Here is a 15540-nt window from a genome sequence, read left to right as displayed (position 1 = left end):
GCTGGAGAGGGGCAAGGGATACAGAGGGATTGAAAACCCCGTTTCAAGTTTTGAAGCCTCAGGAATGGTAATAGCACTGACAAAAATGGAAGACACTTGGAGAGCAAGCTGGTTTTTGAGAGGTGGTAATGAAATCTATAATTTTGTATATGTTAAATATCTATCAGTGGAATATTTACTAGCAAATCAAGGAAAATATTCATAGCACAGTTAGAGGAGAGCATTAACATAGCAGAGAAGGAGCTTACAGAAAGTCAATGACATAGAACATTACAGAATGTTATAGGATCCAAAAAGGGCCCTGTGAGTACTTGTCTGGGTTAGCGTGTATACACAGTGGCATGCTACATGTATTTTCTTACTGGTCTATATAGGGACTGGGTGGCCACGCATGTGAGAACACTAGAATTATTTTACTAGAACTAAATGAGTTAATACTTAGAAAAGTGCTTGACACAGAAGCAGCACTCAAGTCCTACTTGATGATCATTATCTTATTATGATTTGGCTTTTGGTAAGGTGGAGTCTTTTTCAACTCTTACCCTCTTGTCAGAAGATCCTAGGGCTTTATCTGCCCATAATCTTGGGGAAGCTATGACAATCTCTGTCCTCTCTGGTAAAGGGTCAGAATAAGATTTCAATCTAGGAATCATTTGTACGGGAGAAGTGGTAGCTGAAGCTCTAAAACCAGCTGCACTGTTAAGGAAGAAAATGTCGCGGGAGGACCAAGAGCCTGGAACGAGTACAGAAGGTGCTCACGCCTGGGAGCATGGGGACGAGGAAACAGACAGCACGTGCCTTGGGCAGAGAAGTGGAGGAGGCTATGGGGCAAGGAACCCACGGATGCTGGAGAAGGAAAGGGGCTGCTACAATGGCCTCGTTTATAGGGTTGAAAGATGACCTCTGACCCAGCTCCTGGGTGTGACCAGGAGAGGTACCTTGATAATGAAGTTAGGCTTCGGTGGTCCAGAGAGAGTGTGATAAAAGCGAGCGATTGCTTTGGATAATTTATTTGAAAGATAACAGGTTAAATGCCTAGACAGAGTGTTAGCCACATTCTCAGACTGCAGATTAGGATAAAAGGATAAGTACAAGTAGTGTTCAGGAACCTTCTATAAATACACACAGATTTTCCTGTGTTTTAGACAATCCTCCTAAACCCCACTCTCCCTCACATCCTCTGGTAGAGAGTTCAGACCCAGAGTCAGATTTAAAGGAACTGAGGGGCCCTAATATCTTCCCCATTTCCTGCCAATAGGGAGAAATAAAAACCTGTTTTGCTCTCAAGCTGCACTGCGCAATATGATAGCCACTAACCACACGTGGCTATTTAAATTTAATTATAATAAAATGAAGTTTTAGTTCCTTAGTTACACTGGCTACATTTCAAGTGTTCAATAGCCTCAGGTGGCCAGTAGCCACTGAACTCAGCAGCACAGGTAGAGAACATCTCCACCTCTGTAGAAAGTTCTACTGGACACGAATGATCTATAGTCTTAGTGGTATTTCACCTCCTCTTCTATCTCGGCCATGCTCAGCTCCCTCCACCTTCCAAAAAGTTCAATTTCCAGCCTATAACTGCACATACTTCCTTCAACCTCCAAGCACACAAACATACCTTCTGTTCTTTCCACTCAGTGTTAAGTGAGTCCTAACAGAGGGGAAGGCACCTTTGCTGAGCTCAGAAATTGTAGCACAGTCCTGCTTGCCACCCTCCAAACTGATAACAGGCTCCACTAGCAAAACTCCCGGAGTTTCTACCTCCCTTAGCTTCATCCTCTTCTCTCCACCAGTCCACCTCCCAGTCTCTGCCCAGGACAATTTATCCTTTCTTGTGCTTCCTAGTGACAAACAAGCAGTTGCCAGATGCCTCCATTCCTAGAGAAGTTTGTCAGACATGCTGGGGCAATATCCCTGGTTGACGGGAAGCGGAGGATAATAAAGCTGGAAAGGACCCTAACCCTCTCCTAAGTCAACCTCTGATCTGACAGATGTGACTGTGGGTTACTCTGTTCCTTAAATGACAGGAAGCAGTCCTGGGTGGGAGGTAAAAGTTAAAAAGCACACTATCTCCAAGATACAGGAGTTTCCAAGACAAAGCCAGGGGTTTCCGACTGATCTGCATTCCTGGGACTGCTCCTGCACTTGTCTGCCTTGGCTGATGCTTCATGCCCTTTCTGAGAAAGCATTCCTTTTACGGAAAACGCAGTGAACTGTGCCCATGGATTTCCTTCCATGTAGAGGGCAAATGGGCAGGCACTGGACATGGTCCCCAGTGAGACAACGGACTCTTCCCAGCGACACCTCTACCCAAGGGAAGCTGCCCCTGACCCTCCTTTCTGAGCTCCCTTCTTTGGCCATCCTTCCTCTTATCACTGTTCTGGTTTGATCACTTCCTATGAGAGGCACAAAATATGACATGTTTCAATTTTCATAAAAAATAGCAAATAACTGTCAAAATTTCTTGAGGGGGAAAAATTCCCCAATGAGTTGGAGGTAGGGAAACCCTCACATGGGAACTCTAGAAAATCTGCAGACAGATGATCCTCTAGCACAAATTTCTCAGTCCGGCTTCCCTCTTCTCTGGCGAGGGGCTCAACCTCTGCTCAACACAAAACCAAATCTCTGACTTAACAAACCTCAGACAACCCCAGTGACCCCGGCTGTAATGGAGGCAGTGACAGAGTGGCAACTGCAGTCTAAAGAGACATGCATTCTCCTCTGTTCCACCCCAACCGACCCCAAGTGACTCTCTCTGTATTAGACAAAGCTGAGAATCAAAGGAAGAAATTCCCAACTCCTTTACTTCATCCAAAGACCACTGGGATGAAGAGAATTGTCTGGCAAGTTCTCAGCATGGAAGTCAAAGGAACATCTTTCAACTCTTGCCTAGGCTCCCTGAGTCCCAATCCCACTCCCCTCATTAGCCTTTCTAATCAGTTGCTAGGCAGCTCCTTTCCACTACTAGCGACTTGGGAGAAAGGTCTTGTTTAAGCAGCCAGGGGGCCAGCCAACTCAGAAGCAGCAACATGTCCTAAAATGGTCAAAGAAAACTCCACAGGTCTGGCTGGAGCTCAGCTCCTCAGGGAAGGGGGTAGGACTCAGGGAGGATGATTTCCCCATCACCCCGCCCCAAACCTCAAGCTCAAGATTAACCCCCTTTCTGCTGACTACTTACCATTCCACAGGACCTCCAGTGAGCTAGGGGACAGAGGGATAGCCTTGTTCTCTTTTAACATGGGGCTGACGTAGGAAGCTAAGTATGGAACAGATGTCCAGATCTGTCAAAGGAAAGGGGGGGATGGTAGATGAACAAACAAGACTGAACACACACACACACACACACACTCACGTTCTCGTTCTCTCTCTCATCAACTTGATCTTTAGAGCCCAGCTCTATTTTTCTTTTCCTCATTACCTTACTTTCTACTCCTGAGGCTCCTGCTGACACCCTGGAGTGCTCCTTATGGCACCGAATCAAACAGCCGAAGGAAATGGCTGTGTCCAGGGTGGAAGATGAGAACCAGAGCACTCTGAGAGTCCCAAGCAATACTCAGGTTCCATTTACTCTTTACAAATTGTTTTGAAACTTCAATTATAGTGATGGGCCTGTTTCTTCATTTGTGAAATGGGTATCAGTTGGGATGAGGGTAAATGAATGAATGAACATTTACTAAACACTTATAACATGCCAAGCAATGGCTTAAGGCATTTAGACCTTGGTCCCATACGGGGTTCCCTGCCCTGTCAACACCTGTTCACCTTGGCTGCATTAACGAGTCTCCAAGCATTGAGCAGGCCAAATCCATGCTGGTGGCTGTGGCTGAAGCCTGCCTCGTTGGTAATCCAATCCGCACGGCGATCCTTGTACTGAGAGGACAGAAGTCCCATTTAGTCTCTTGGACTTCCAAAGTAATCTCGACAACCCACCTCTGGCTTCCCTGCTCATCCTGCTGGCTGATCCAATCCAGACTCTCCCACTAAGGCCACTGGGAATGGATTCCCCAAGGAAAGCTGGGACAAAAGGTCAAAGCACCATGATGTCACCACCCCAATGGACTGCTTCTAGACAGGGAACCACGAGTCAGAGGCTCCAAAGAGAGGGAGCCCAACTAGAGCCCTCCTTTGCAGGTAAAACGGCATCAGCAGAGAAGGTACAAATGAGTTGAGGTCTGTGGTCTTGATGGGGTCCCCACCCATTCTAAGCACATGCAACACTGAAAGCGCTTTGGCACCTAATGTCTGGGACATTTAGAGACTGAAGCCTCCTGATATCTTTAAGTCCTTGGAATCAGAACTCTGGGGAGGGCTGGGCCAGATCATCTGTCTGCCTTCGAAGATCTCACCTGGGTGGCTGTGAAGACAATGATGTGCTGGATGTCACGCCACGTGAGGCAGGGCCGTACCTGCAGCATGAGGGCTATCATGCCAGCTGCCAGAGGGGCTGCAGCTGAGGTCCCTGTGTGGCCTTCAGTGCAGCCTGTGCCCTTCTGAAGGTCCCAGTCAGTGGTCACCTGGGAAGTGGAACAGAGAGGAGGGGGACTGGGTTAGAGAATGTGCTGTGGAGGGTGGGGTACACACTGGTCCTCAGAAAAAGCCTCCCAGTTGGGCCCTTCCTTTGTGAGAGCTGAATCCTTGACCAGAGAAAGGCCCACTAGCCAGTCAGGACAAGAGAGATCCTGAATCCTTCAAAGCCTCACAAGAGAATTTTTGGAGAGCTGAGAAAGAAGAATACAAATTAAAGAGTTACTCATGAGAGTCTGGTTATGGGGGAAGGATTCAGACAGGGCCCTCTCAGCTAATCCCTTTGTGGCTCCAGGAAGCCACAGGAGGAATGGGAGAGGCCTATATGCAGAGGACAGTTTCCTGGTTCCCATTGCTCTAATCACCCATTCCCAAATTCTCCACCCTAACCTCCACTCCCAATGCTCCAGACCCTGAAACCATGCTAGACAGGGGAAGTGGCTAGAGAGCTGGAGCTGGGACAACGGTGACGGCACCATTCAAGGAAATCCAACTTGGCAGCTCAGTGATAAGGAGCTGGAGTGACATCAGTGCAGACAAAGAGTGTTCCCAGCAAGAGGGAACTGTCCCCTTGCCCACCCCGTGGGTTTAGTGTCTACACTGGGTTTATTGTCTACACTGCCTGCCCGCCCTGGCCTGGGATAATCGACAGCATGAGCTGCCTCACTGTTCTGGGCCTGGTACCTCAGTGCGGTTTCTATGAGTCCCCCCTTCTCTATGTGTGGCTCTGAGTGCGAGCTGAAAGTGGGGGTAGGAAAGAGGAAGCTGCCTGTGGGGGAGAGATGGCATCTGTCTGGCATCGGTTTCTTTTCATGCTCTAGTCAACTCTGGCGCTACAAAGGTTTTGGCTGAGAAGGGCCCTGCCCAAATCTGCTCCTCGATGTGGCACTTTAGATGTAGCACATGGTGCCAATGTTAAGACCGGCGAACTTTTTTTCTTCCAAACTTCTCTTCTGGGTGAGATACCAGGGTCCTAACTTCTGCCAAGGCTGCCCTTTCTTCACTGTACTCACAGCTTCCCTCCTAGCTGTTACAGTAGCTGCCAACAGATATAATTTTCAGACTCTGTGTACTCCCAGAAGAAAAGGGAAAAAAACTCTCCAAGTTGTAGTCTCAATGAGAGTGGGAAGCCTGGTCTGTGCCAGGGAACAGACTGATTTTTTCCTGTTAAGGAAACGGCCTCACAATGATAGTTTAGTGTGTAGCTGTGAGGCCTGTGAACTTGCCGATGGTGGCAGGAGCCCCATGCAGCCACAGCGAAGTCCAGGGAAGTGCCCCTGGCAGCCAAATAGTGGGCGGCATGTGCTTCCATTCCCTGCCCTCTGCCGAGCTGATCACTGATCAGAAACTGGAAACAGGAGGTTTTCAAGGCAAAGACATCCCAAAGATGGGAACTTGGCAAAATAAAACTTTTCATTTCTGGACAAGTTACAGTTCCGATGAAAGGTGGTAGTAGGGGCAAGAAGAGTTGAGTTAGGAAAAAAGCTAGGTCCCTCAAAGCAAAACTGACAACTGGGGCGCCCTGATGGTCCCCGGGTGGGGCCAGGATGGGCAGGTTCCTGAGAGTTCTGGCAGGGTGTGTGGAGTACTGTATGTTTCAGCTCTTCCTCCTAGCCCAGTATAGCCTGGCAGGGGTGGTGGGGAAAGTGCCCTCTGCAGCCGACCCTCGCCTACTGAGTAAAGCCTGTCTTGCTTTTTACTTTAATCCACTCTCTTTTCTCTTCTCCCTGGGGTGGGGGTCGGAGGCTAGGGATCAACTGGCACAGAGCCTTGGAACACTGTGTTGACCAGAAGTCATTTACTGGCAAAACAAAATTTCAGTTTTGGAAAATGAATTTGATACAGTAGGAGACAAAGCAGCCTAATTCTCAATGGTCCCAGAGAGACCTCCTAAACCCAGCCACTGAAGAAATCTGACGCCACCTGGCTCTAGCCCGGCTCCTGCCTGGAGCCCCATCTCCATATTACATGACTATGAGCAGCGGGGACCCAGGCAGGTACCTCTCCAGTGATGGCCCAGAAACCTGGCTTGAAGCTGCTGGGATGGAGCTGAGCCAGCTGGGTGTGGGCACTGGACCCTGAATTCTTTACAAGGTTCCCATAGCTTGAGGAGCTCCATTCCTTTGATCTAACCTCATGTTTGTGATGGCCCCAATTCTAGCTCCAAGGAAAGAGCTGTCTCTTGGGCCGACAGAGACATTCCTCTGATTCCTTATCCCACTCATCCCATAAAGACAACCATGAGCTTTACTCCTGATAATGAACATGACCAAAACTCATAGTACTTACGTAAGGGCTGAACAGCAATGCGATGATGATTTTTTTAATCCCATAGAAATTAGCCAAAGCCCAAATTCTACCAAAGGAAGATATTTCCAAGAAGTTCTTTAATCAATGTGACACTTAATAGTTCCTCTAACAATATATAAATTTGCAAGTTAACATTTTAAAATAACAACTATTTTTAGGTTTATTTAGAGTCCTCAGCTCTGTTCTTCCAACGGTGGAACACCCTTAGAGATACAGCTCTGCTAGGGAAGAGGAACCTCAGTGACAGGACAGGGAGGCAGAGAACAAAAAGAAAGAGAGAAGTATTGTGGGCAGGGCCAGGAGTGGAGGGCCTGGGGAGGCACTCACAATACTCCGGAGCATCTTGTCGCCGCCACTGAAGGTGACTGCCAGCATGGAGGCACACTCCTCTGCATAAGAAGGCATCCGTCCCTCTTCATCTACAGCACCTAGGGACAGAGTATGGGACACGAGAGCTGGGATCAGGGTCTGAGAATATCAAAGTTATTTTGAGTTATCAGCTGAGGGGCTGTCCTGAGCTTAAAAAATGATTTCAGTGGCTCAAGTGCCTCAGACTGCCCGCACTCCTTACCCGAACAGGCAATCTCAAGTGGCAGAGGGTATTCTGTGCCCTAACACCATTCTTTCAATAGGCTCGCTTCAGGGTAAAACTAGGAGCATTCTACTTCTATCCACTCAGACATTAATGTTCCTCAGCATTTATTAATTATCTACTGTGAGTCACGTACTGTGCGTGCCACTAGGGCCTTATGGTAAAGACCAGTACTGAGCTCAAGGAGTCTATTGTCAGAGAGAAAGTTGCGTAAGTAAATAAATAGAACTAGGATGGCAAATGCTATGGTAGGGAGCACAGGTAAAGGGCATTTAATTTAGGCTAGTTAAGGGGAGTGGGTTCAGGGAAGGCTTCAAGCAGAAGGCAAGTGGCTCAGGGGAAGAGGGGCTGGAGCAGAGGCCTAACCAGTTGTAGCAGGTAGAGGTGGGGTGGGGTATGTCCAGATGCTGGCTTGAAAATGTTCCCAGGACATGGTGACTTCTAAGGAAGTCCTGAGGTCCTCTGAGAGCAGGGCTAGTCCCTCCTATCTGAGCCTGAAGAGAAGATTGTGCTCACACTGAGTGACACACACACAATAAGATAAAGTCTCCTTGTCACTGAGTGACACACATACCAAGATACAGTCTCCTCACCAGTGAGTCAGTCTCTCTCTATCTCTCGCACGCACGCGCATGTATGCGTGTGCGCTCACACACTAGGAACCTCAAGGTCACTACCTATGGTGACTGTGTAGATAGAATTGGTGTAGCCGTCGTAGTTGCAGTTGTCGTTGTGCTGGCCCCCATTGCCACTGGCTACCACAAAGATGCTCCCAAAGCCCTGGCGGCCGGCGATCACCCCATGTTGCAAGGCAGCCTGAGGAGAAAAACACCAAGAGATCAGCCGAGAAACTCACAGAAAGACCTCTACCTTCCACGCCAGTCGCCAGGAAGCTGTTTTAAGCTGAGCAACTGTCTGATGGATGTACTCTGCTTATCAGAGGGGTGGGGCCAGAAATGGGAAGCCAAGCACAAAATCAAATGGAAATGATTTCAGAGCACTGTTTCATTTCTCTCTCTCAGAATTTGTGCCCCACCCCCCACCCCCCAGTTAAGAGTGCTCTTCCTAAAAGGAGGTGGCGAGGCTAGATGGCACAAGACTGACACTGCAAATGGGAGTGGGGTAGGAGAGGGAGCAACTTGTAGTATTCTTCTAGGAACTGAATGAGGAGGGTGTCTTGTGTCTGCTAAAGTCTTCATGCAATTCATAGTTACCTTTCCAAGCTGATGGGGGCCATCTACCGTCTTCCCATCATCATCCGGTCCCCAGCTGTTGAGAAATACCCAGAGGGAAGAGCCAGAGCCAGGCATAGCTGCCCATCCAGGCCCCACAGTCTCAGCTAGCCACCCCTCTGCCTGGGCTCTTATTCTCCTCCCAAGGGTTCCCATATAGGAGCATTAAGGGGCATAGGGGTCAAAGGTCCAGGCCCACTCCAAAGTGGAAAACAGAAGTACGTGCTAAAGTTCTTTTCTTTGGAAACTTTCCCAATTTAGGACTACTTCAACCTGCTCCTCGTAAAAATCCTTTCTCAGGTCCCAGGGAGCAGGATCAGGACACAGTTGTAGAGAGGAACAGGGGGCCATCTTCTCTTGATCAGGGATCTATCACTAGGCTTGATGGAGAAGCGCCCACAAAGGAAGTATTCAATCTGTGTAAGTGCTTAGGTCTAAGGAGTTCTCTATTCTTTGTCTAAGAGGACATGTACATTGTGGTGTTGTCATGGATTTAAGGGAGGTACTGGTTACGGGGAAGAACAGGTGTCATCAGTGCCATAGAGGCAGCCTAATCTTAGTTCCTCTTTAATCCCACCCCACTCTCCTGCCATAACCATAACCTGAAGTGGCAGGTGCATTTATGTGTACAGGGTAGAGAGGACTGATGCTAGGTGTTTAGCTTAGCTGTAGTTGGAGAGGGAAGCCCACTTTCTCCCAGGAGTCTTATGAGTTTATTAAACAAATAAACATGGGGCAGGCTGGAGTACTCCTCATGTGACAACCTGATTACTGGGGTGACACCAGGCTTAAAGACTGAGAACCCTTTGGCTGGAGATCTAGAGAAATGAGGGCAAGGATTTTAGGCTGGGACCTGTCTGCGTCAGCTCATTCTGCTGTTCTTTTGTTGGAGAATTCATCCTAGGTGCCTGAGCCTCTTACCCTATCACCTGTTCCTGGCTCTGCCTCACCTGCAACTGTAGATGTCATTGATCTGATAGTGCTTGTTGAATGCCACAGCCTCCATGCTGTCTGTGAGGGGTCCATCTAGTAACCGGATACCTAGGTGGTAAAGGCCACATTAGCTCCTCAGTAATGCTCATCTCCTAGATGAGAAACTGGGTGGTGGAGAACCTCACGTGGAGACTTACTTTCTTTCTAAGTGCTCTTGTTTTTTATACCAGGCATATGTACCTGCCAGAAATATTTTTTAATGTAATGCTAAATCTTAGACTTTAAGGATCAATTGGGTCTGGTGGGAAGAGGCATAGGCTGAAATGTAGATAACCAAGTTTGCCTTCTTATTTGCATCTTTAATCAAGTAAAACAGCATTGTGGTGCTTGATACATAGAAGGTACTCAATAAATGGTACTCATTGCCATTAACTACTCCCATGGATGCCTAACTTCACCCTCTAAAGTGGGTGACATCCTGGTGACTCCGTAGGGACCACTGGAGCTTTCAGAAGGGACTTGAGCTCTGAAGGTTTTTGGCTGCTTCTGTAGCCTCATTTACAGAGAGGGCTACTGCCCTCTGCTGGAGTGTAAGAGGAATACAGCCAATCTATTCAGTTGGTGGGTTCCAAGCATTTATGAGGAATCATGGTGAGGGCTTCCTCATTTATTCTTCTCACCTTCTGCCTTGAAGACTGAGAGGTGAAGGAGTCCTAGAACAACCCTCAGTGGGGGCCAGGGCTGCTCAGTTCTCTTGAAAAAATGGAGAGCTGGGAGACGGGAGAGACATCTCCACAGACATGTAGGGTCAAGGAGGAAGGGCAGATGAGAAGGCATTTGGCAAACCGAAAATAAAGACAACACAGATAAATCAAGAAGGCCTCACAGATAGGCATAACCAAGATCGGAAAAAGGGAAGGAGAGACTGAGCAGGTGGGGCTTGGGGCCTCTTTCCTACATCAGAGCATTCTCACTTTTATCTGTTTTATATGGTGGGATTTCTGCTAAAAGTATGTCTGAAACACCACTGCACTGAAAAAAAGTCAATGGACTGATTTGTCCCACAGACAGCTATTATGAGCTTACCCTTTGTTCTATGCTGTGTTCGTGTTGAGGGTAGGATAAAGACAGTTCGGAATTCAGGGGATGGGGGCAGGGAATGAAGACCGCCATCACAGGAGAAACCTACCGAGTTTAGACTGGAAGGTACCTGCTATGCGGCTCCCATAGGCCACTCCCACTGCACAGAAGCTGTTGTTGGGCACTGCAGCAATCTCTCCCGCACATCGTGTGCCATGGTGGTTGCCATTCTCCACATCCGGGTGGGGCATGGGGTCAGGGTCATTGGAGTTCAGGTCGTAGCTGCCCTCAGGGCTCTGAAACATTGGGTGGGGGGCAATAGGTGGTCACTCACTGGTTATAAGAGGTCAGGTCTTGGAGCTGAGAGAGAGAGGGAAACTGTGAGTCAGGGGCTCTGAACCAGGGCAGCAGAACCATCTCTCTCTGCAAACCACACAGATTACAAGATATGAGGACAGGACACATTGGAGCAAAACTGAGAAGTGCTACAGCTCTCAGCAAACTTTTCTCTTGTCTGTTATAGAAATGTACCCAAGAGACTACTCCATGACTTGGGAAACCTGGGATAAAAAGGGTTTAGGGCCAAAGGCCAGGCTTCTGAGAGAGGAATGTGCTCAGAACTTGTATGCACAGGGAAGTTGCCTACAGGGGCCACTTCTTACTCTCCACCAGGGAGTGAAGATAGGAACCAGAAAGTATCCCTGGGGATCCTCTCCCCTGCTGAGGGTAAAGCTACTCCCTGTGTCTTAACTGCCAGTGTGGAAAGCTGGTTGGGGAAGAAGATGAAAAACACCATTCCACCTCCCAGGCCCTTTGGTTTGGCCCAGTGACCTCTAAGAAAAGGGATAATAAGCCTGAAGGAGGTAAGACACGGGGGTGGGAGGGGTAGTTCTGGGGCCACTCACATAGTTGGGTGCAATGTCCTGGATGGTGTGTTCCACTCCATCATCAACTACCACCACAGTCACCCCTCGCCCAGTTACATTGCGTTCCCATACGCCTGTCACATTGATGTCCCTGCCGGGGCTCCGCTGGTTCTTCTATAGGACAAACAGGGTGAGGAACTGTTTCAAAGCCTTAGGAATCCAATGACACATAGCATAGCCCACAGAGATACAAGTTATAGCTAGCAGTCCCTTTCACTCTTGGTAGCCATCAAAGAGCCAGACAGAGGTTGTGGACCAAGGTGTCCAGGAAAGCTTGGCAGCATTCATGGGCAATAAAGATGAAATGGTGACTACGGTGAAAGATGGATGATAAAATTATTATACCATCTAATATATATTATATTAACATTACACAATATAATGTTAGTAGTTAACACTTATAGAGTTTACCATGTTTTGGGCACACATATGTAAATTAATGTGTCCTAACTACCTCTACAAGGTAGGTACCATTACAATCGCCATTTCACAGAGAAGGAAACTGAAGCACAGAGAGGTTAAGCAGCTTGCCCCAAAGCACACACTATTAAGTGGCAGAGCTAAAATCTGAGCCCAGGCAGCCTAGCCCCAGCACCCACATCTTAACCGCTGCAGCCCACTAGCTCTTTAGAAGTGAACACAGGAAAGGTGGATCACGAGGAAGAATGCCACAGAAGTCTACAGAAATCTCTCTTCAGGAAAAGGATGAGGACAACTGAAAAGTAATATAGCCAAAAGCCTATTAAAGAAGTGGATATTCAGAATCTATCCATCTGAAGCTGAAAACTACAGGGCCGTACTTACCAGGTGCCACTGCTGTGGGTACTTGGGGTCATTGAAGTGGACACTGCGCTTGGCTCGCTTTAGCAGCTTCTGCTCTGAATGCCAGCGCACAGCTTCATGCCTGGCTAATACGGCCTCTGCCTGCTGCCGGACGGCCTCTACCTGCCGGTGCCCAGCTGGCTGGACGAAGAGGTAGTGCCCCTGGAGCTGCCCGATGCGTCCGGCATTTACCAGCCCTGCTGCCTGGGCCAAGGCATCTGCTTGCTGCTCCAGAGTCTCTTCCTCCCTCTTGCCTTCTGGGCTGTCCAGATGCACAGCCCAGCTTAGCCCCCTTGGACCTTGGGCCCCAGGCCCACCTGTCCCTGCCAGGCCCATGACCCAGGGAACCAGTAAGAAGAGCCCAGCTAATTCCAGCCAGAGGCAGGTGGGCAGGCCCAGGGGGGCATCCAAGTGTGGCACTTTCTGCCTCCCCTTCGGCATCAGAGCAGTAAGCTGTAGACAGAGAGAAAAGACATGAAAGATAAAAGAGTTGATAACTGCAGTAATCTGAGAAGGAGACTGAGCCATCAATGTATAACTGGAAACTCCCAATCCACTCCTTTAAAATTTTTGTTCATGCTTATTCCTGACCAACAAATATAGGCCCCTGCGTGGAGTGTGGGCCTGTACTAACCCCAGTGGACACCTCCATCGCATGATGGGCCAATCTCCATCTCGCTAGATAATCATGTAGCATGTCCAGTTGCTAACAGGCACCATGCTGCTCTCTCCCATTATTGCCATGAAGAGGGCTCGAAAGTCTAACACTCCCACAAATTGCTGGCAGAATCATGACTGTTCTTTAGAAGAGACCCTTTTTCCTTCTTTAGAGGGGACAAAAATCATTCCCCAGCTGACTTCAGTCTAGTTGTTCTTAGGACTAACTCCCCCCGGTAGGGCCCCATTCCCACCTAGCTCTATGTGAGATTGAGCTCCTGGTTCGGCTAACCACCTTACACTCATTTTGTGCAAATGGAGAAAAGGACATGATTTTCACTGTGAGTTCTGTTGACTCTGAGCACAGACTGCAGACGTGTGGACCCCAAGAAAGAAGAAACGATGTCCTCCCAAACCCAGTGGAGCAAACAGAGGCTAGCCATGAACTCCAGGACCTGTAACCAAAAAAAACCTGGCCAATCATCAAGAATCATTTCCAGGGACCTCAAAAAGGTCATAGATTGAACAGAACTGGTACAGTAAGGCCAAATCAGTACAAAACCCAGAAACTCTACTTCTTGTCCTAACCACCATACCACCCTCCTTTCTTTTTTTCCTTAGAAGCCAAGAAGAGGGCTTGAACTGTAATCAAAAACCCCTCTTGAAAAAGTAGGTACTACTGCTTCCTAGAAGTCCAGATGGTAGCTAACTTCCTGATTTCTGGATGTCAGGGGAAGTAGGAGGAGGCAGGAGGAAAGGGAAATGGGGAAGACCTGAGAATGCAAACGAAACCAAAAGGCATAAACCTGAGAATGCAAACGAAACCGAAAGGCAACTGAGAGAGAAGAAATGACAGGAAAGCAGCACTGAAGGGCTACCCTTAGTTACTAGCTTAGCAGGTTGGCTTGGAAGTGAGGGCTCAGGCTCCAAACCTGGGACTGCCACCCATGGTTAGATAGAAGGGCCAAATTACAGCTAACTGGTGGGCAATCGTGGAGATAGAAACAAGTGAATGAGTGGCATGACATGTGTGTACCTATTGGTGGTTCACACACTCAAACGGATTTGACTAAAAACATTACAGAAAATTGGATGTTTTACCAAAATCTCTTTGGAAAGGTTGAAAGGAATTTATGCCACCTAACATTTCCTTCCAATATTCTGCATTCCACATCTCCTTCTCTCATTTCCTTTTATGTTCCCTGGCATATTCCCTCTCAAATTCCTCCTTGCCCTCCAACAGCCTCGATTGTCCCAAGATATTCAGATGACACTGCCAGTGTGCATAACTTATTAAGTAAAACAAATCTTGTTAGCCAGATAGTGACCCATTTAGGCAGGCTCCTTAAGTCCCAGTAGATGCCATAGACTTCCGTAAGAGAAACCAGACCACCACTTCCTTCCATCCCTTTGAAAGAGCAGTTCTCTAGCCCCCACGCCCAGACTTCCTGGAATGGAACCTTAAATACCCTGTGAAAGCAGATCTCAACCTCACTCAACTGCTACGTACATCTTTACAGCTCCTAGGTGCCAAGGAAGAAGAGGAACAATATAGACAGCCTGGAGTCCAAGATTCTGCTCCCAAGAGACTGTCCTCCTCTCACCCTCTACACCCTGTTCCTAGAAACCAGGCTGCGTACAGGAGTCAGTTTCATTGATTTCTCCCTTTCCGGCCTCGATTGCCCCGTGCAATGTGCTCCTCTCCGTAGAGGGACCCATACTGCACTGGAATCCCAGACGCCGGTGCCCCGTGTCCCTGGGCTCTCCCACGCCAGGACTAAAGAAGCACTCTGTGCAGTTTCCTCATCCTCGGACAGCAGTTCCCCCAGTTCTCGGCTACCCGGACATCCAATGCCCCGCCCCCACCGAGTTTCCAACTCACCGGTCGGGTCGCAGCTCCTGCCGCCGCGGATTCCCGGGAGCCTGAGGAACTAGAGACAGTAGCATCACTTCCGCCCGGCGGCGCAGCCAATCAGCAGTGGGTCCCCCGCCCGGGCCGACCGGCGGGGAGCAACCGGCGCTAGGGGCATCCTCCGCCGGGAGAGGAGCGTGCAGGTGTGGTGGGCTTCCCTCACAGGGCACCACCGTCCCGAGTTCTCGGGCATCTTCAAGAGGGGCCCTACCCAGAGTGACCGTCTTCTTCATGGCGTCCTCTGGAAAGGGCACCTCGGTTGCGACCTTTAAAAACATCTCATTCCTCTTCTCCCTCTGACCACCATTGCCCCGACTCTCCCTGGAACCTTTTTAAAGGGGCTCCTCCTTCTACTGGGTCTCCCTCCTTCTTGCCATCGCATCTCCCTGCGTTCCGGAAGAATCCACTTGTATTTTAGCGGGTTTCCGCACATCCGCGTCCGCTAGACGGTGCCAGCTCTGGCCGCCAGAGGGCGCCGTCGGGGGCGGCCGGTGCTACCGCGGCCTCTCCTATCCCGCCCGAGCCTCGCCCCCTCTGCTCCTGTCGCCGGAA

The 15540-nt window shown here is 49.1% G+C and overlaps 1 protein-coding gene across 5 annotated transcripts in view; it reads right to left on the bottom strand.

The window, feature by feature from the left end:
- Positions 1–15112, bottom strand: part of PCSK7 (proprotein convertase subtilisin/kexin type 7) — a 23911-nt gene extending 8799 nt beyond the window's left edge. The window contains exons 1-12 of one of the 5 annotated variants that reach the window (XM_015590096.2): positions 14959–15112; positions 13372–13531; positions 12402–12872; positions 11577–11711; positions 10781–10967; positions 9609–9699; positions 8641–8695; positions 8104–8242; positions 7162–7262; positions 4347–4514; positions 3763–3870; positions 3179–3281 (exon numbers count right to left, since the gene is read on the bottom strand). In XM_015590096.2, coding sequence (XP_015445582.2) covers positions 3179–3281; positions 3763–3870; positions 4347–4514; positions 7162–7262; positions 8104–8242; positions 8641–8695; positions 9609–9699; positions 10781–10967; positions 11577–11711; positions 12402–12872; positions 13372–13531; positions 14959–15023 — 1783 coding nt within the window. In that variant the 5' untranslated portion in view covers positions 15024–15112. Of the gene's footprint in view, positions 1–3178; positions 3282–3762; positions 3871–4346; positions 4515–7161; positions 7263–8103; positions 8243–8640; positions 8696–9608; positions 9700–10780; positions 10968–11576; positions 11712–12401; positions 12873–13330; positions 13532–14958 lie in introns of those variants that run through there. The other 4 variants (XM_006912776.3, XM_006912774.3, XM_015590097.2 and 1 more) reach the window with 4 other exon arrangements.
- Between the last annotated feature and the right edge of the window lie 428 nt (positions 15113–15540).

Source organism: Pteropus alecto, unplaced genomic scaffold, assembly GCF_000325575.1.
Source record: "Pteropus alecto unplaced genomic scaffold, ASM32557v1 scaffold224, whole genome shotgun sequence".
Classification (NCBI taxonomy): domain Eukaryota; kingdom Metazoa; phylum Chordata; class Mammalia; order Chiroptera; family Pteropodidae; genus Pteropus; species Pteropus alecto.
This window is presented reverse-complemented; position numbering and strand designations above follow the sequence as displayed.